General features: G+C 40.1%; 3 protein-coding genes across 6 annotated transcripts; 1 reads left to right on the top strand and 2 right to left on the bottom strand.

The window, feature by feature from the left end:
* Positions 1-162: 162 nt before the first annotated feature.
* On the bottom strand, positions 163-3,525 carry zgc:174888 (uncharacterized protein LOC558116 homolog). Its single transcript, XM_058647734.1, has 5 exons — positions 2,922-3,525; positions 2,494-2,600; positions 1,994-2,062; positions 1,517-1,663; positions 163-923 (listed from the first exon to the last, which is right to left on the bottom strand). Exons 1-5 carry the CDS (start codon positions 2,932-2,934, stop codon positions 570-572), a joined length of 690 nt encoding a protein of 229 aa, XP_058503717.1. The 5' UTR covers positions 2,935-3,525; the 3' UTR covers positions 163-569.
* Positions 3,526-4,943: 1,418 nt separating this feature from the next.
* On the bottom strand, positions 4,944-11,699 carry flcn (folliculin). The gene is made up of 12 exons (XM_058647732.1): positions 11,463-11,699; positions 11,144-11,356; positions 10,210-10,356; positions 9,868-10,089; positions 9,611-9,777; positions 9,439-9,530; positions 8,463-8,626; positions 8,223-8,336; positions 6,503-6,626; positions 6,280-6,405; positions 5,696-5,798; positions 4,944-5,582 (listed from the first exon to the last, which is right to left on the bottom strand). The coding sequence occupies exons 2-12, from the start codon at positions 11,354-11,356 to the stop codon at positions 5,375-5,377; spliced, it is 1,680 nt and encodes a 559-aa protein (XP_058503715.1). The 5' UTR covers positions 11,463-11,699; the 3' UTR covers positions 4,944-5,374.
* A 97-nt stretch (positions 11,700-11,796) lies between these two features.
* Positions 11,797-19,149, top strand: leng9 (leukocyte receptor cluster (LRC) member 9). 4 transcript variants are annotated; one of them, XM_058647731.1, is made up of 8 exons: positions 11,797-12,301; positions 12,640-12,752; positions 14,563-14,662; positions 15,016-15,152; positions 15,309-15,635; positions 15,758-16,007; positions 16,867-16,987; positions 17,070-19,149. In XM_058647731.1, exons 2-8 carry the CDS (start codon positions 12,650-12,652, stop codon positions 17,730-17,732), a joined length of 1,701 nt encoding a protein of 566 aa, XP_058503714.1. In that variant the 5' UTR covers positions 11,797-12,301; positions 12,640-12,649; the 3' UTR covers positions 17,733-19,149. The 4 variants fall into 4 exon arrangements, with proteins under 4 accessions (XP_058503714.1, XP_058503713.1, XP_058503710.1 ...); XM_058647730.1 differs by having other exon boundaries at positions 12,640-12,779; positions 15,761-16,007; XM_058647727.1 differs by having other exon boundaries at positions 12,640-12,779.
* Positions 19,150-19,699: the final 550 nt, after the last annotated feature.

The raw sequence follows: 19,699 nt of genomic DNA, 5'->3' as shown, positions 1-19,699 counted from the left end.
TTACAGGTAAAATAAGCAATAACTACAAGTGTTATTATAAATATAGCTGAGTAAAAGGAGCAATTGTGTATATGGTAAAGTACTGTATTACTTTTAAAAACACCGCAATATCCTGTAGCCCATATACATTACATTGTGTAAAGTTGAACCAGAAACAAGCGATGCAAATATCTAAATGTCTTTAATTTATATTTATGTACAAAAGTAAACTCCCATAGGCAGTAATATCTTACATTTACACAATATTCATTGTAAACAGTGATGAATTCCACATCAATAGACGAGGCTTTACGTGCATTTGCTTGCTCAGAATCGATCTCTTGTTAGCATGGAGAGCATGGCTAGCTGGAGTTTGTGACTTGCTCTAAAAGAGGATAGCTATATGTTTGTCTGCGGGACAGTGGACGCATCTATATTCACAATGTCTTTGGACATTAAATGCAACATGCACATGTCACTTCATATATTAACAAAGCTTAACTGCATCGGACAAGTAAAAGAAACAATCATTCAGTGCCAGGAAACATCTTGCATTTTGTGTGCATCATCGAAAAGACCTTTTGTTGTAACTATGGCAACAGCCACCAGTAGAGTCTGAATAGTAAGGGGCTCCAGAAAGAAGCAGAATATGATAGGGAAAGAGGACCACTGCTGGACGGGATGTGTTCATAGTCAATGATCTTGTCAAGCTGACTTTCCTCCACACTGCTGATAGCTCGAGTGGTCAAGAGTCTGGCCCTCGAGGGACCGTAGTCCTTCCTTTCGACAGAGGGGGGCAAAGTTGGCAGTGAGCAAGTTTCAATCGAAGGTAAACATCCAATATCGAGCCACTTGGTGAAAAGTTCAGACGTTAGCTTGAGGAGTTGCTCAGGAGAGGAAGATGATGTGGAGAAATGGGACAGGTCTGTCTCCTCCTGGAACCTCTGTTTGCAACAAAAATAAAAAACAAATGTACTTTTATATAATGTCATGTTTGAAGCAAAAACTAAAACAACCAGAGAAAAATATGGCCATTAATGGGCTGTATATATAAAAAAAGAAAAATACAGCGCTTAACAAATGTATTAGACCACAACCCAAAACCACAGCTGCTCTAAATTAACAGCATTGGTAATTATCAAAATTATTTTTTTAAATGTTTTTGTAATGGTTAATGCATCAGTATGTAGAAGAACAAATTTACTGTTTCACAAAAATCCTCGAAAACATAGTAAAGCACGCTATTATTTCTTGATTAAGAAGTCAAATTATAGATATTACTTGCATTCCTGAACAGGAACATTTGTTTGAGTGGTTGAATGTTGAACGCTCAAATTTGGGTAAATTCAGTTATTTGCCAAATAAATAATAATAATATTTTTAGTTCCAAACAAGTTTTTGAAATATTTCTAAAATATTTGTTTTCCCATTTCTATGACAGATGGTCTAATGCATTTGTTAAGCACTGTGTATAAACTAAGGTTTCATAAAAATGGTAAGAGTATTGCAATGAGACAATATTGAAACAAGCTCCCACCTTTGTATATTTGTTCTTCTCAATAATTCTTTCCAGTGTCTGCTTTAGGTCGAGAATTAGGGAGTGATTTAAGTGCTCATCCCAGAGGTTTCGGAGAAGCACATGCCAGGAGTCTAGGAGGACGACTGCAGCAGGGAACACACAACACTGCAGGGAGAGACAGAACAACCCAACAATCCTCTACGTTACCTTCACTGTGCAAAACACTCCACAAATTACCCAGAACCACATCAACAGCTCAATTACAAGTCACGCTCGAGGCTACATTGTAAAACAGGCCTCGTAAGACTTTACGAGACCAGTTATATACCTGTAAATTAGGTGAAAATAAATGATTAATATAATAATTATTATGGTAATTAAATCAATACATGTTTTCCAGTAGATGTTGAGAACAGAAACGGAAAGATTTGAACAATTACAACCCATGTGCGGCCCATCAAAGCTCCTATTTGATCTGATTGATAAGAAACTCACCGGATCAGAGCAGAGCATGTTTTTAGTGTAGTGGTGCTCAACATGGTAATCCTTTGGAAATACTGTCCGCTGAGAAGAGATAGAAACAATAGACAAAGATAAGAATGAACCCAGAGATAAGACAATACATTTATACTGAGGATGATATAATTATTGTGCTGAACTTTAGAAAAGACAATCACTGATCATTTATCAGAAAATAAAGCTAAAATACAACAAACCAAACACTGAAAAGTGACTGATTTTTGTACAACATTGTGTTTGTCATCTGATAAATTTGTTCCAGCTGTCTGATAACAAGGTAGTGACGTTTAATTGGGCTCATTTATCTGGGACAAGTCTTTACCTTTGAACACTGTGCACAGCTACTACCAGTAATTATATTTTGCTTTTAAAAAAATAGCTCATACATTTGATGAGAGGAAAAAAAAAAAGGATAATATTATTATTACAGAGCTGTTCGGGGCTGCAAAAGATCACAAGCAAAGGTTTTCACTTACAAATCCAGTTGGATTAGATTCAATAGTCGTTTTAATGTTTTTCACACCCTCCAAGTCAAAGTCACATCCACCACATTGGACCGTCCAGAGTGATAGCAACAGCAAAACTGTTTGAGACGTGAGAAGGAAAGACACAATACACTGACATAATTGCTGGAAACTTTCTGTGGTTGATGGTGTGCATACCTACTAAGAAACATGACATCATTTCCTCTGTCAATAAGATGTTTTTGTAGAAAACACAGTTTTGCAACACATTTTAAGAATCTGGTGATGCTGTTGTAACAGCACAAAGAAAGATCAACAGATCTATTAAAATTCACTGATTAAACATATTAAATATCCAATTTTAATATTCTATTATTTGCAGACAAGCTTGGGAAGAAAGTAAAAAAAAAAAAAACATGCACTTAATCATGTTTACTCACCTGGCAGTGACATCCTTTTTATCTTTCTAAGAACGGACACTTCTCCATTTCTCTTGTGGATGGCAATCACTCTGCAGACGGGGTTTCTGTGTCGGTCTGTTTCCTCCTCTGTGGTTTCTTGAGGTCTTTGACACAGAGTGCGCTGCTGCGTCTTCTCCTCCACAGCTTGATGTTCAGTCTTCTTGTTGACAACTCTTATACATTTTTTCCCCTTTGAGTTCCACTGGTACTTTCCAAAAAATGCCTTATTTGTCCTCACGCCATCCTGCTCTCTCACTTTGGATTTTCCCACTAGTGCCTGAGTGGCTGCATTTTTTTTCCTCTTTTAGAGCTTTTGTTTGTTTTTCTTTCCTTCTTCTTTTTTAACTATATCTTTTTTCTCCTTTTCACTGCTGACCTAGAATGTTTCTGAGCAGCCTAATCTGATTCACTCGCCTCTTCCTCGGTTCTGGTTAATGGATAAGGCAGGAGAGACACTGGCCTCCTCCTCTCTGTCTCTCCCTCTGGCCAGTGCGTGTGTCCTCACTCAGACACAGGCTTCGCTCAAAGTGAAAGTGCTATGCTGGATGGCTTGTCTGCTCCCTTTAAGTCTCAGCCCCTCCCATTACCACACGTTTTACCTCACGATTGACTGACCCAGCTCCCTCCCCCCTGCTCCCCACATTCCCTGACACCCACTCTCTAGCCCCCATCCTCCTCCCACCAAACCCGGCCTGTAGGCTTAGTCATGGAGTTGGAGCGTATGTTTTTCATTTGGACTCTCCCCCACACCTCTGTGCCTGTGGATCCCCTGGTCTTTATCCCTCCATCGTCAGAGAGTAATATCCGCCCCTTTAATCAATCACATTCCTCGAAAACAGGTTTACAATACAGTATTGCCAGAACTTGCAAGTCATACCATGTGACAGCTTTCTGTTTTTTGACTATTAAAAGCAGCTCCATGGCAGTGGACAACACGATTGTGGTGTCTGATCTTGTGCACAGCTGTCCTCACCCTGTCATCCTGCCCCCTCGGGTTATGCGAAGCATCATGTTGTTTTGGATTTGCCGAATGTCAGGAGAGGAGCTAATTATGAGTATAAGGCAGGAAGAACATAGTTGTTTCCTTGAGTCAAACGGGGACTGGTCTTCTGTGTTTCCATGTTAAACACAAGCCAAAGGAAGCAGGAAAGTTTCCCAAATTCCCATCACAGCTCGGGGGGAAAGAAAAAGAGAGCAACGATCTCACTGCAGGCCATGCATTAACTGTCCCTGAGGCATCATCAACTCTAAACTTCTACACCTCCACTACGTCTTAAAGACGGTAATAAATATCCAGTCACTGTGCCGTCTTCCTGTTTCATACATCACTTGCAGAGTGGGGAAGTAAATATGTAACTAATTTGCGGCGCTGCTGCAAATTATGTTTGTGAAACTTTCAAAATGAAATCCAGATTTGAGTTACATGTCAAGAAGCTTGAAAATATATAAATAATGAAATAAACTCTGTTAGGCAACACTCACAATGCTGAGTGGCCAAATTCCTTTCGGATCCTAATATTTACAAACTCAGTGTTTTCTTTAATTTGGACTGGAACATGAGGTTTTACACAATCACTGCACAGGTAAAGGTCATAGTGGGAAAAAAAAATTAAGACCCTCAATTTAAACAAAGCCGCATGTTGCTGAATTTTATTGACTGACGTCTGCAAACTTCAGCAAATAAACGGGCTCACATAACTGCGGCACAGGAAAAACATTTCTTCAATGGATCAGTGTGTACTGGGTCATTAAGAGGCAGAAATCCTGCTGATGTGGCCGGGTGTACTGAGGTAAAGTTGTTATGCAAACAACCGTTTCTGTACATTTCAGGACATAAGCAAGTCTGGCAAGTGTTGTCTTACACTACTTGACACTTGTTGGCTGAAAGAGAGTGGGAACTGGCAGAGGAATGCCGCTTTCCTGACTTCACTGTACTCCTCCTTGATTCTTCCTGTTCACCACAAGATGGAGCTACTTGTGGAAAAAAAGAGGACATCCAGCTGACCATTCACATTAATTTATTTCCCTTTAAAATTCCGTGAAAGAGTAAACAAAGTGCAAAGTGTTTTTTTTTTTTGTTTTTTTTTAAATAAATGAAACTTATACAAATAAGTAGTTGTTCTACAATAATTCCCTTTGACAAATAAAAGCCCTCATACATCCTTATTGAGAGTTAATCTGTGCAGGATAAAAAATTAGGGTTAGACACATGAAACATTTCTCATTACTTCAGAGAATAATGGATGAGTTGAAGCTGTCATCCATTCATAGTCTTTCGTTTTACAAAAAGTCTCAAACAGTTAATAAAACACATTCTTGCTTTTGCTTTTCTGTCTTTAGTATGTACCTCTCTTTTCATCTCCCTTTTCTTTACCCTGTGCTCACTCCTCCTCCTCCTCCTCCTCCTCCTCTTCCTCTTCCTCTTCCCTTTGTCACTGGCTGGGGCTCCTCTCCCCTCCCCGGACAGCTGTCATTAAATGGCTCTTGTAGGTTTTGCTGAGTCCAGTCATCCAGAACTTGAGGAGCCTGACATTGTCTTCTTCGCCAGCTCCCGTGGCACCAAGGAGGGTCAGAACCCTCTGTGTGTCCTCCCTCCCTCGCCCGTCCACTTTAGAGAACTTGAACAGCACTTTCACTTTACTGAAAGAACAAGAAGTAGCTATGAGACTGCACTTATAAAAAGTGAAAAAAAAGGACGAAGCCTTAGTTAAACACCAAGTAATCTTTGGGAAGAGTAAGGGAACTTTACTCACTTCATCCACTCTTCCTTCAAACACAGCAGGCAGTGAGATACGACGTCCACAGACAAGTTCTCGTTTGACAGAGCTAATTCAAGCTTGGTGAGTAACGTTGGGCCTGAAAAAAGTCCAAAGATTCAGTCAATCTTTTTTTATCATGGTTTATAAAGTTCATCATGTAATCATCATTATCTATCTATCCATCTTTCCTTCCAACCATCCATCCATCACCCACAGATTAGACTGACACTTGGTAGAAAACAGGCTTGAGGGCAAAACAAATCATTTCAGATATTTTCAGCACAGTACATCCAATCTGGGGAATAGTTTTTCCTAAAAGGGCAAACAAGAAGAATATCTGACCCTTACTAATCATCACTACGTGTATACTTACTAATACTAAAAAAATACTAACTTATACTAATAAAATTATACATTTAAAAATGTATCTGTTATTGAACTAAGTTTTTAGGTGTATGCACTCTCTGCTTTTACAATTATAGCCAAATGACTAGGTATGATGTATTTTTGGAAAATGACAGCATACATTAAAGCACAACATAAAATTAATATGATTATATTCAGGTATAAATCCTCACCCTTGTCTGTGGGCTGCGTGTTGGCACTGCTGATGGTAAAATGAAAAACTGAGCATATATCTTCATCTCCTACAGATGAGCTCTGGCTACTTCTCTCTGTGCTGACATCCACCAGCACCGAAAACTCTACAGGACAAAATAAAAAGGAAGATAAAATTAACATAGTGTAAACAGCATGTTGAAATTTCATCCTGTATTTTATCCTGGGGTTATTTTCTTGTACCTGAGGAGCTGACATGGGCTGGAATGGGCACATCTGGGCTGAGACCCAGGAAGTTACATTTGTAGGCCTCCTCATACTGAGTGCTGTATGGCACAGAACGCACACAGCCGACAGGGAGCAAAGACTAATTGGAGAAAGGACAGAGATTCAGGTAGGTATGGTAGCATGGAGAGAAAACTATGTGGCAAAATAAGTCAGTTATAAATAGTGGTCCTGCACACCCACACAGGATGTTTCCACTTCTTCACAATTCTGAAACTAAAACTGCAATATTCACATCTTGCATCATGACACAGCACAACGGAGCCACAAGAAATGAAACAACCGTTCTCTTTCTATTTGTCAAGACAAAAAAAAATCCCCACAAAGGTCTGACAGGTGGAACCAGGAAAGGCAGATAAATGTCAATATAGAGAGCCTCTTAAAGCCCAGTGCAGACCGATAAGATAAAGCAAGATAAGCCAGTGGGTGGGCCATGTGTACAAATGAGGACACAGCATGAGTTCAGTCTCATAATTCTTTTTCTTAGTCAACATTTCTATATGTATCAGTAGAAAACCCCCCACATAATTTCAGTATCATAGCTTAGTGAGACTACTGTATGGAGCACAGCTGTTGTTCATGCTAACCTCAGTGCTTTTCCTGCTATGACATGTCAAAAGCCCATGCATGGCTCATGAAATTAATTGTGCTCATAACTGTAAGGTCGCCTGTTTAATCAGCAAGGCCCCTGAGCAAGGTACCCAATCCCCCATTACTCCCCGGGCAGAGATAGGTGCTGCCCACTACTCCTGCGCCCGATTTGTGTGTAAGGATGGGTTAAATGCATGCAATGAGGTCAAATTACTATCACTTATTGGTGTGTGTGCAAAAATAACTAATTCTTATTCTTAAAAAAAGTCTGCTGAGAAGTAGCAGAAAGCCTACAGTGAAACGGTAAACAATCATTATAAAAAAAAAATTAATTAAACACAATCAGAATGATCCTAGGTAACAGAAGAGAAGAACACAACAGCATTTAAACTGATTAAACAGATCTCCTTTGAGTATATAGCAAAGAAATGTGGGTGAGAAAACATGTACAGGCAAGGAACATTTCAGGGTGTGTCATGGAAGCTTGAATAATCATCTCTTCAGGCAAGAGTTGGATGTTAACAAAACACACTTTAAAAAGGTCTAGGACAGAGACTACATTAAAATGTAATGTTGGTAATATGTAAAAGTTATTATATTATTATTACTATTATTATGTTATCATCTTAAAATGACATTTGTACTAATTATGGTTTACATTTCAGAGGCAATCCAACCTTTACAACATGAAGCAAGTTTGTTTTGATAATCAATTTATCATTTGCTTGTGAGCTTCTTCAATAATATCCAACAGTACGTTCTGGTTTATTTATTCCTCTAAGATATTAAACTGAATATATTTGGAGACATTTGATGATGTCATGTAATTGTTTGGGAAACAATGAACATTTTATGATTGATATTTTATAAAACATAATCACATGCTGCAGCCCTATATGACTAAAAAACTGTATGTGTGTGTTATACTAGTGTCCATTTAACTAATAACAATATTAAACTATTATTACAAAGCTAAATAGGGCCTTTAAATGTGTTATCAACACCTGATTCCTGGGACAAGTGACATCTTCATAAATGTATAGTATATTTCTCAGTGAGGCAGAATTGTATGCAGTAACAAAAATACCTTGAGAACTATAAATGCTGACTGGATGAGTGTGGGGTGTGCTCCTCTCCATACAACCTGATTTCCCATGAGCACATGCCACGCTAGCTGCCGAAACTCAGCAACCCCAAGGACCTGCAGAGAGGTTTGACAGTCCCAAAGAAAGATTTTTCATATCGAATTACTTAAATTATCAATTTTTTCTCATTACTGGATAACCCTTCATTTCATGTCAATATTCAAAACAAAGAGTCACTTTACCTGTCTCAAGTGTCGCAGTGACCTAAATTTTGGACCAGGTAATTCATCTAGCTTTGCCTCATCACACAGGAAATCGTGGTCCAGCTCACTGCCTGACTGGTACCTCTGTGAGTTTGACACTCCTCCATCTGCACCTTCCCAGCAGCTCATTTCCTCCTCTTGCTCTGTATGAAACACAGAAAGATAACAAAACACAAACAGTGATGAGAAAATGTTTTGAAACCTTGGGAACGGACTCGCACAGAGCATCACTCACAACTTCTGCTAAAATATAAGTGACAGGCTGCCTTTTTGAAAACCAGGTAGTGACATACAGTCAGTTCTACGGGAAATAATAATATAATAATATTCTAAAAGGCTATTGTGAATACAAGTTGGCGGTGTGTAAAATCTTTGAAAACATTAGTTAAAACCTATTTCTTTTGTAATTATGTGCCTATTTTTCTTAATCGAAACTCTTTACTATTGTCATTTATTTAATGTGTATTACACTTCGAGGCTGTGATTTCTTAAAAGTGCTTAAGAAAAAGGTTATTTAATAAAAATAAGAATACAAAAAAAATAACATATTGCAATTTCATAGGAGACTTTGCAGTATGGGAGAATACTTACTAGAATTACTAGAATTTTGTAAACCCTGCCTGGAAAAGCAGTGATTCACTGTTGATTTGGCAAAGGTTATTTCACAAAACAATTTCCACACTGATGATAAACCCAGAAACATTGTACAAACACATGTGGGGGGGGGGGGGGGGGGGGGGAAGAGAACCACTGGCATATGCTAACACAACCCTCAACACAAAATCTTGCCTGCAAGACAAGACATGCTAAAGCGTTGCCCAGGTAGATAATGTACCTTTTGTCTGATAAATTGTCAGCTGACAGTGTTTTTGTGTTCAGTTTTGACCTATTTACAGGGCTTACAATGTGTAAATACAAAGCACTGTGCAACAGATTAACTATTCAGTGTGTCTACCTGTCTGTCTCTCTATAAGCACAAGTGTGTCCTCAGTAGGAGCCCCCTCAAGCAGTTTCTCTGTCAGACGACTGCCACAGGCCTTCAGCAGCCTGAAAATAAGATAAAAACACACATAAGCAAATCCAAATGGGTGATTACCTCATGTTATGTCATTGCGGGACTGACTCACCAGCTAAAGGAGGAGTGCAGGCTTGCCCAGAGGTTGGGATGCTGAGTAAGAGAAGTTAGTGATCGGGCTGCGTTGCCACTTCTTTGGTGAGGGAAAACTGCAGGTGAAAACACACTGTTCATTCTCACAGCTCGTTGAGGCCCAACTCCTTGTTCACTGTCAAATACCTGATGCAGGAAACAATACCAAAAATGTTACATGGTTAATATCTGAATTCTAGTGTGAAATATGTCTTGGTAAGGTCATTGGGTGTCTACCTTGAGGGCAGTGCTTTGCAGGCTCTGTATAGTGAGTCTAAGGTGGCGTAAAAGAAAAGGCCAAGAGTTGATAAGGTAGATCCTGTCCATGGCTACCATGACAATACTGTACCACCGCTGAAAACCCCTGGCCAAGCTGTCTTTGATAAAGAAGGTGTGTGAGAACACAAAACCGTGCTGCTCATCTCCAAAGAAAATTGGCCCTTCACGACCAGGGCACACCTGCAGAACAAGAGAACATTGGAGGAAGCAAATACAAAGAAAAAAGGAATTAACAATTGTACTTGCATGCAGGAGTTGTGTGACTTACACACAAACACACAAACACAAGTCACCGTTTACCTCACAGCTGAGGCTGCGTACACAAGCCTGGCGTACAACACTGAAAAGCTGTGGCTGTCTGGGATGCTGGTGGCTCAGAAAGCGTATGCCAGTTTCATCATCAATGCTCACAAAGCCTGGGTGAGACGCAGGTAGTGATCGACATCCCTACAAGTCAAGGAGAAGAGGTAAAAAAACATTGAGATGATTGATATAACCTCGCAAATATGTGTCACATTATAACTGTCTGTCTGATAAGTTAGAAAACTAAACTATTATTATTTTTGAATGAAAGGAGTAACTAAACATGTTAGATACTCAGTTATTATGTTTTGTTTTCAAAAACGTATCCATCATTACTTTTTGAAACATATGTTCTTGTACTTTTTTGCCACAAGAAACTCTGCACAAAGTCTGACTATTTCTGTTTATCTCTTACTTGTTGGCAGACAGACCTGGCTGCTTGCTATGGTTGAATTTATGCACATGTAAGCAGCAGCTCAGTGAGCAAGATGGCAGAATAGATGGTAATAACTTTACAGAAATATTTGCATTAAAGTGGTTATGTTTTCCACCACATTAGTCTGTTTGTTTATCCATTTATAAACAGAATAACTCAAGAAGTAACAAACTGATTTTATTTTATTAATTTTTTAAAACAACTATTAACTTTGTTGAGTTTATTATGAACATGGCTATGGACCAAGCTTTTTATTTTTGGTAAAGACAAGATGCCTTTTAAGCTGTTGTCTTGACATATTTAAGCAGGAAGAGCACTGACGTTATCTATAAGTTCAGAGTGACAGTATGGACAGAAAGCTAAATGGAACTCAGCCATCATTATTTTAATTATGTACACCTGTGACAGTCAAAATGGCTGTTTTGCAAATGGTCCATTTTGTAATGTAATGAGTTACTTTCAGAAAGTAGCGTTCCCCAACACTGCTCTGCTCACCTCGCACATTTCTCCTCTTTGTGTGGCGGAGCTGTTGGCTCTCATGGTCAGCCCTTCGCCTTCCCGGTCACCGTCTTTGTCCCTATCCCCAGGTGCAGGGATCCCAGCCTGAGATGAAGGGGACGGGGATGGGGGGTGGAGTGCCTCGGTGCAGAACAGTGTTCGAGGGCCATGGAGTTCACAGAAGTGGCAGAGAGCCACCAGGGCATTCATCTGCGAAAGAACATGTTTACACATTATTTATTATACCGGATAGGTACGATTTACATGTGAACGCTTAATACCGTTTTACTGACGATACCAACAGAGTCGTTCTTACCTTTACCTGAATTTAGGACAGACCCAGGTTCAACAAATGGTTGGTGCTCAAGGCTACTTCACAGAACATTCATTAGTCCCGTCGTGTTCTGGTCCAATAACCCGTTATATACAAAGCAGCATATTAAAATGGTTATTTAAAAACAGATTAGGTAAGTAAATTGGTCCATTTCCAGAGGTAAGTGTCTCTTGGTTGTGTGTTTTCTACAGTTTTTTCCTCCCGGTTCCCTTACACGCAGCTAAAGCTGCACAGCTAACTGACAACAACATTATGTCACGTGAAGCAGAATCACGCGCTCAAGCACCGTCGTGCTGCATTCAAATACGTTAGCAGGGTGGGAAATAACTGGTTGAGCAGGCCAGTGTTCGCCCTTAGCGCCAGCATTGTCGTAATATTAAATACAAATGATCATTTATTGATTTCTATGTGTGTAGCAATTGGTTTTCACACAGTTTATATTTTTTCTATAAAATTGGGAATTATTGATCAGTGGCTGGCGGTTTTCCTCACTGTGGTTATTGGTCTTAACAACATAACTTGAATGCAGCATGTGCAACAGCTCTTAACTTTTTAAAGAAAACGTTGATTTTAAACAGACTCGTGTGTTCAATCGAGGTTCTAACAATAAAGATTAAATCTGTTACATACATTTACATAGCATAGGAAACATATTTAACTGAGTAACATAAAGAAATACTGTTTGAATGATTCATATTTTCTACGAACGAAAAAAAACTACACTACCCTTTGACATTTTCAGCTTCTTGTTTTAAACTACAGTACCCATACTTCTCTCCGGGCAACACACGGGGAAGATAGTATAAACGCCGGTTAATACGGTTGGTATTTCCCTTTTTCTTTTACAAAAGACGTGGTTATTGTGTCGTGTGTTTGTTTACCTAAATGGGATGATTAGGTTCCTTTCAGTCGTTATTGCTGAATAACTAAATGTTTATAAGGGAGGGAACACTGTTAAAACAAATGCCTTCTACTTCCGCAGTAGCTAAGATGGTGTTGATAAATGATGTTGTCCACACGTTGTTAGGAGTGTCTGGGTTGACTTTTTCATCCTGTGTCAGTTGAAACAAAGGTGAAGGTGTGGTCACAGGAGCAAACACCACAGAGAAAATTGCAGAGATCGTATTCTCTGAACTAGCACATACTGTAATCAAACCAGGTGCGTGACCATGGCATCAGAGGGATCGCAGGTGTCTTTAGATTCACCCGAGAAACACATGGATCAGGGGACCCACCTGGCAGACACACCCACTCCTGAGGCAGGAGACCTAGGTGAAGACTCTTTAAAAACCACTGCAGGTAACTCTCCTAAAATCACTCAGATTTTACACTCACATCAAAAAGTATTTCTCAAATATTGCGGTTTCTGAAGGTGTGGTTGAAAACAGAAAAATGTATTAGGTCACACATGAAAACAATCTTGCTTTTACTCCTACAATTACTGCAGTCAGTCTAATATTTTGACTTAGAGGAACAGTTTCTGTGTCACTGTGAGCAAGTTGAGTTCTGGTAAGTTCTTGATCATCTTATCATGTGGCGCCTCTGACATTATTTGAAAGAGTGAGCCAACTGCTGTAATGTCAGCTGATATTTGAACTTGATGTCTGCCTGCTCAGCTGGACTCAGGAAGTGAGTCAGTCACCATGAGTATTGGCTCTGACCTCCACGTCTAGTATGAGAAGTTGATTTAGTGACTGCTTCCCCTTACTCTACCTAAAATTAAAAAGCCTTACTAAAATGGAAAACAACAGTGTCATAATTTTAGCTTTATCTGGTTAACAATATGTTATTTCTATAACAGTTCAATGACTCCCTTCATGACTCCTGCTGTCCACTTTACAGGCTGCCAATGTTCTGAGCAGCTTGTGACAGACAGTGCTACGTCAGAGGAATGACACATATTACAGTTAATAATTAAAAGATCTGGGTAGAAAGTTACATTCAGTTCTCCTATCTGGAAATAGAGCTGTGTGATGTGTGGTATGTGTTTGAGCTCACAGGCAACCACATCATAACTATTTGGCTGACATTTGAATCTTCTTGGACAAGTCATTGCCACCTGTTGGATAATTTATACTCTTCAGAGTGGAATGATTGTGTTTTACAACAGGAAAACAGGAAACAGGACATTTTCTGCTGAATGACTGTATAAAGTTTCCACTTGTAGCTTATTTTTGGTCGCTAATCATTTGTTTATTTTTCAAGATTTGAATTGATCGGTGTAATATCACACCTGGGACCACATGGTGGTGTGGGGGTTAGTATTGTTACCTCTTAGCATGAAGTATGTTCTTTCCATGTGGTAATGCTCCATCTTGTTTTAAATCTATAATAATAAGTTAATAGTTGAAAGCAACTCAAGTCACAAACGCAATATATGTCAGAAAAAAATGCCCATTACATATTTCACTCAAATTGTACAGCCCTAAACTGTCCAGGGTGTACCCCGCCTATCGCCCGATGTAGCTGAGATTGGCACAGCACCCCCCGCGACCCTCTGGCAGAAGATAAAGCGGTAGATGATGACTGACTGACTGACTGTACAGCCCTATGTTTGAGATGACATTTTAATATAAATAAATCTAATGAAGGTTAAAGTTTGATATGCCACATTCATGAGCCAAGTGATTTCAGGTGAAATTGTCTAATATAACTCAGCATATGTAGCAGAAAACAGGAGAACAATATTTGGTGCTCAAAGAATAAATCTCAGTAAAATTCAGAAATGTATATATGTATTAATCCTGTTTGCTGGATTAAGTAAACAATTATCACTCTTATCTGAGAACATCCAGCCACTCTGTTGTAGGTACAATATTTCCAGTGTTAGTAAGAACTCAACTTACACTCCCACTGCATCACAGCCGGGGTCATGGCCATCAGTGATGTGTTGGGAAATGATGTTGTAGATGTACAAGATTATTCCACTAGAGTTTTTTTGACCCGAGATATCACCTGCTGAGTGATCATGTAAACATCCTGAATTCAACACATTTCCTGATAATGTAACTTCACATGGATCAGACGTCACTGAAAGTCTGTTCTTACTTTTGCTTTCATCCTGACCTTCCCTCTGTTGCAGTCACAGAATCGGCAGAAGGGGAACAGGATGGAGTGAAAGTGTGCCAGTTTTTCCTGAAGGGAAAGTGTCATTTTGGACAACGATGTCGCCTGTCTCATAGGTTTGTTCTCCCAAACTCGCTCATACAAACTCACCAACTGGACAGAAAATGACTTCAATATTTTAAATTAATTCTCGACATAACATTTCTTTTAATTAAAAAAAAATAAAAATAATCATTGCAGCAAAAAAACAGGTCTGCCTCACTATGAAAATCTAATTTCTAAGATTAATCTGTATGAATTTTCACTCATTTTACATCCCAGACAGAGGATTACTCTTAGTCATGACTAAGTGCAGTTGCTACATAATGGTCATAAACTATAAAAAGCCTACTTAAATGGAGTTAGGACTTATTTTCGCATATTTCCACTATCTGTCAAGGTTCACAATGTTGTTTCTGTCATTTCTCAGTGATCCATCACCAGATGATTCAGGGGAAGTGTCTCCTGATCAGGATGACACAGTGGATGGAAAAAAGATGGAACAACAACACAAGAAGAAAGGCAAAGGGAACAAAGCACAAAAGCAAGAATACAATCATGGAAAAGGTCACTGCATATTTAGATTTTTTTCCTAAGTCATCTGACAATGACAACATACTTTTGAGAAACAAGTGAAACTTTTGTGCTTTCTGATTCACTTTCCTAATCACTATCCTGCAATAAGCATGTCATGTCCTTTTTAAATGTCTTATCCTGCCACAGAGGTGAACAAAAAGCCTCGCATGAGAACAGCAGATGACGTTATCTCCCGTATCCAGTGGGACCCGACAGTGGATGCATCAGAATTTGTAGTGGGTTATTTGGACCGCTTCCTTGGTGTAGTGGAGCGTCCCTTCTGTGAATTCAACTGGGACACCAACCCCTGTGACTGTGATTACTCATCTGAACTGGCCCTGCCCAGACACAGGATCCAGTACTTCACCTACAGAGGGCACCGCATCTGGGACCGCCACACCAGAACTGACAGGGTGTTTGGTTCCACTGGTCAATCTCTGGCTCCCCCCTTTGGAAAGGAGGAGGAAGTAAAGGGTAAGAGAGGGCCCTTAATGACTTCATAACCCACCTCACACACACACAACCAGATACATATGGACAAAATATTCAAAAGACAAAGTGTTCACTGACTTAATTTAAGCATTTGTTTTTACCAGAAGTCCAGGAGACACAACAAGACTGCCTTAAAACAACAGAGGAGCAGCCACCTGCTGGTAGTGGGAAGGAGGAATGTGACACTGGGGAGTGTACTCCTACGGAGAATACACATCTGGAGGAAGAGAAGCAGAATGAGATGAATATTCAAAGCCCTGACTCAACACAAGCGGCTCTGAAGTGTGGCGGAAACACTTCTGAGGAACAGCAGGAATCTCAGGGAACATGTGTTGTGATGGAGGCTGCAAATAGGTCTGGTGTTCATGTTTAAGCCTTTCAACTTAAGTAAGAACAAACAGTTCCTCTATAGGAGAAACTCACATTTGTAGGCTCTACAGGTTCATACTGAGCTCAATTGAACAAAGTAAGCAAAAATAATTAGAGTGTTGTTAGCTCACATGTGCAGAGCACAGTTACAAAAGGACTTTATATCAGATTCTTTACATTTAGGTATCACTCATGCTGTTGTAACGCTAATGCTGCTCTCAGACATGGACTCAAGTCCAGACATTCTCCAGACATGGTCCAGAGGGACTGTATGTGTCAACTTAAATGTCTGCAAAATTCACTCTGGTCATTCTGCAGAATTCTCCTGCCAGCTCCTTCGTCTAATCTCCATATAACATCCAAGTGAGCTCATGTGAGCAGGAGAAGCTCTGGATAACTCACAGTGAGTGAATGGACAAGTGGCCTGCCCACTGTATGCTCATTCCAGCAGATTCTCCTGTTCTCATGAACACAACTCACCCAGACAACCTGTTGTGTGTTCGACATATAGGAATGGCAAACTCTCTGGACATTATCCAGAGCTCATGTCTGCAAATGTCTCAGGGGCATGAACCACCTGCACCCACACTTTCTTACCTGCACTGTTGGATCACATGATGCTTAATGATGATGGGAAGAAATGACCATAACCTTTCACAAATCATATTTGATTAATATTGAAAATATAATGTATAATGTCTGAAAACTTGATTGTTTGACATACTGTATATTGGGTAAAGTGGCAAAGACAGGATTAAAACTTTGGGAATTCATTATTTCACTGAAGTTTTAGGGCATTTCATTTTAAGTTCAGGAGGTGAATATTTATCTGTTCTAATTCCAGCCTCAAGACTTCAGAGGAAATGCCTCCCTCCCAAAAAGGAGAAGTGAGTCTAAAGGAAGAGTGGGAGGAAGAAACTTTGGAAGAATGTCAAGAAAGCAGAGAAGTCAACGGAGATGCTTCAGTGAGTATTGCACTGGTCACACAAATATATTGTACTGTTGAATTTGAGGTATAAGTGATTCTCTTTATTCTATTGCACACAGAGCGTTCTCAGAGCCTTAGACAATCGCCAGGAGCCATCAGCACCTCTGGAGCAGAGAGAAGAGAAACATGGTGGTCGCCCTCCAAAAAAAAGACCCACTCACTTCATCACGTTCAGGGCCAACACTCCCGCTGTCCTCTCCTGTTTCCAGCAGCTCCAGGATGAACTCACCTCCCTTTTGCCCTCCTCTGCCTCTCACTGGCACACTGCCTCCAGCCTTCATGTCACCCTGTGCCTCCTGGTGCTGCATGGCCCAGCTGAGGTGGCCACTGCTGTGGAGATCCTGCGACAGTTTGCCCATTTCGATCGCAACCCTCCAGTGGCTGTGACCTTTCCAGTGAAGCTGAAGCATTTCAATGGCAAGGTGCTGTACCTGAGCCCCCAGCCTCAACTACAACTCCAGCAGCTCAACAATGGCCTGCAGGAAGCCTACAGGAAGGAGGGCTTACTCCACAGGGACTCCTACAACCCACGCTACCACCTCACTCTGGCCAAGGTAGAGGACAAGGAGGGAGAGAGGATTTTTTATGGGGTGGGTGACATGAAGGTTGGGAAGGGTTTAAACTTGGGCCGCCTGCCGATCAACACCTTACATCTTTGTGCTATGGGCAGTCCTCGTGTCGATGGTTTTTATGAGCGGGTGTGCACAGTACAGCTCAGATAATAGCAGAGCAGTGAGCCCTTTCACATCCACACACTACAAACATCTTTATTATTACATGACATGCGATGTGCAATATCACAGTGCTGCATTTGGACGGGAGTGTAGCGTTATGCAGTATTCCCAAACAAATCTAATGTTTATATTCAAATTCTTTAGGTTAGTTATCGATCAAAAGACCCTGTTCAGACTTGATATTAACACCCATACAGGTCTGAACACTCGTGTGTGATCAGATCAGTGAGGATGGGTTTTTATACCAGGTCTGAATGGAGCCTTAAAGGGCCTAATTGGGTGTAAAGTCATCCTTGATGCAGAGCTCACCTCTCTGTGTTCAATTATAATAAACATCACATGTTGTATTTTTCTAAACCTTCATATTTAAGAGGAAACACATGGTTTTAATCTGTACTGGTGCAAAGAGTCAAAAGTCTAGTGTAGGGGTGTCAAATGTACGGCCCACAGGCCAGAGCTGACCAACCACTGGGTCCAATCCGTCCCCCAGGATGAATTTGTGAAAATTTCACATTCTGATTAGAATCTAAACATAATGTGAAATATTTAATTTTGCACTTACCAATAAATATAAATAAACTTAGGCGTAATACTGTTGAAATTGCACTTATTTTTCTCAAGAAATTTCAGGTTGATCATATTATGTTTTGTAAAAAGATACTTAATTCAATGTAAAATAAAGGGAAACATTTTGAGTGCTAATAGGTTATTACAGTATGCTATTATTAGATTGATCCGGCCCACTTGAGATCAAATTGTGCTGTATGTGGCCGCTGAACTAAAATGAGTGTGACACATCTGGTCTAGTGTGTAAGAATTAGTGAGATCTAATGGAGCTAATGGACTGCAGATTGTAACAAACAGAGGAATCCTCTGCTCACCGCTCTCTTTCCCATGCACGTCAGTGAACTACTGTGGCCCTCACCTACCAGAACAGATGCCATTATTTATTTGCATAGTGAGCGTCAAACTTCAAAGTATAAAATGCTCGTCTTGGCTGATTTGTCTATTCGGGCTACTGTAGAAACATGGTGGTGCACCACAAAGCTTATTCTAAGGCTCTGAAAATCAAACAATTTTACATTTATACAAACTTACTTGTTATTAGATTTCTGCCAATTAACCCTCATATATGTTACACACTGTACATTTGAGGATGTCTCTTTTTACAATACCTATTTCTTTAATATGCAAACACAGGAGATTTTTCACCCATAAATCTCTCCACTGTTTCACTACGACACAGACTGGACATATGTACCTGCCATGAATTTTATGTTTTTACTTAAAAACCATGAATTGAACTAAATTTTTCCCTGCAGCTCATAATTGTACAAATTAAATTATGATGACTTGTAATCGGCCGCTGATGAAGGACATTAAATATTGAATTGGTCATTTAAAATCTTGTGAGTGGTGGTATTTTATGAGTGCAGTGATGGATTGGCCTGGATGCGATCCTGTTGCCGTTGTTGTCTAACATGTGGACACACAGAGGCCGTGTAAACGCTCTCGGAGCAACTCTTCCATACATGACATCATTTTTTGTCTTCTTTCCCCTTTTTCCTCCCAGATACTCGCATGCACTTTACATAGGCTGTGAGTCAGTGAGTGCGCTCCACTGTGTGTCTCCACTGTTTGCTCCCTGGCTCGCATTATCTCCCTGCTACCCTTCCCCCACTCACTTTCAGTGACACAGAAAAACTAACGCCGCCCCTTCTCTCTTTGCTCGCTTGCTTCTGCCCCCCTTTCTCCACTGGCAGACAAACACCATGCCCACTTCTTTTTTCTTAGCTATTTTCCACCATTATATCTCCAACTTGCGTTTCTTAGCTAAATCACTCTGATGGCATCTCCATCAGTTCACTCTCATCACATTGCATGTTCTCCTCTGCCTCCTGAATCAGAGTTGATGCTGAGCTGCAGCCTCAACTGAAGAAAACTGGTTTTGCCTA

This window comes from Solea solea, chromosome 13, assembly GCF_958295425.1.
Source record: "Solea solea chromosome 13, fSolSol10.1, whole genome shotgun sequence".
In the NCBI taxonomy this organism is placed as follows: Eukaryota; Metazoa; Chordata; class Actinopteri; order Pleuronectiformes; family Soleidae; genus Solea; species Solea solea.
The sequence above is the reverse complement of the archived record's forward strand: the minus strand, read 5'-3'. Positions and strand labels throughout refer to the sequence as shown.

Bases quoted from the DNA above. Each gene is read 5' to 3' on its own strand.
- zgc:174888 (XM_058647734.1), bottom strand. The intron at 2,063-2,493 runs GTAAGTGAAAAC...ATCTCTTCTCAG, and splicing joins AATCTAATCCAACTGGATTT to CGGACAGTATTTCCAAAGGA. The intron at 924-1,516 runs GTGGGAGCTTGT...TGTTGCAAACAG, and splicing joins AGAAGAACAAATATACAAAG to AGGTTCCAGGAGGAGACAGA.
- flcn (XM_058647732.1), bottom strand. From the start codon at position 11,356: ATGAATGCCCTGGTGGCTCTCTGCCACTTCTGTGAACTCCATGGCCCT. The intron at 9,778-9,867 runs GTAGACACCCAA...TTCCTGCATCAG, and splicing joins TGCAAAGCACTGCCCTCAAG to GTATTTGACAGTGAACAAGG. The intron at 5,799-6,279 runs GTGAGGATTTAT...GACTTTTTTCAG, and splicing joins CACGCAGCCCACAGACAAGG to GCCCAACGTTACTCACCAAG.
- leng9 (XM_058647727.1), top strand. From the start codon at position 12,650: ATGGCATCAGAGGGATCGCAGGTGTCTTTAGATTCACCCGAGAAACAC. The intron at 14,663-15,015 runs GTTTGTTCTCCC...GTCATTTCTCAG, and splicing joins CGATGTCGCCTGTCTCATAG to TGATCCATCACCAGATGATT. The intron at 16,988-17,069 runs GTGAGTATTGCA...TATTGCACACAG, and splicing joins AAGTCAACGGAGATGCTTCA to AGCGTTCTCAGAGCCTTAGA.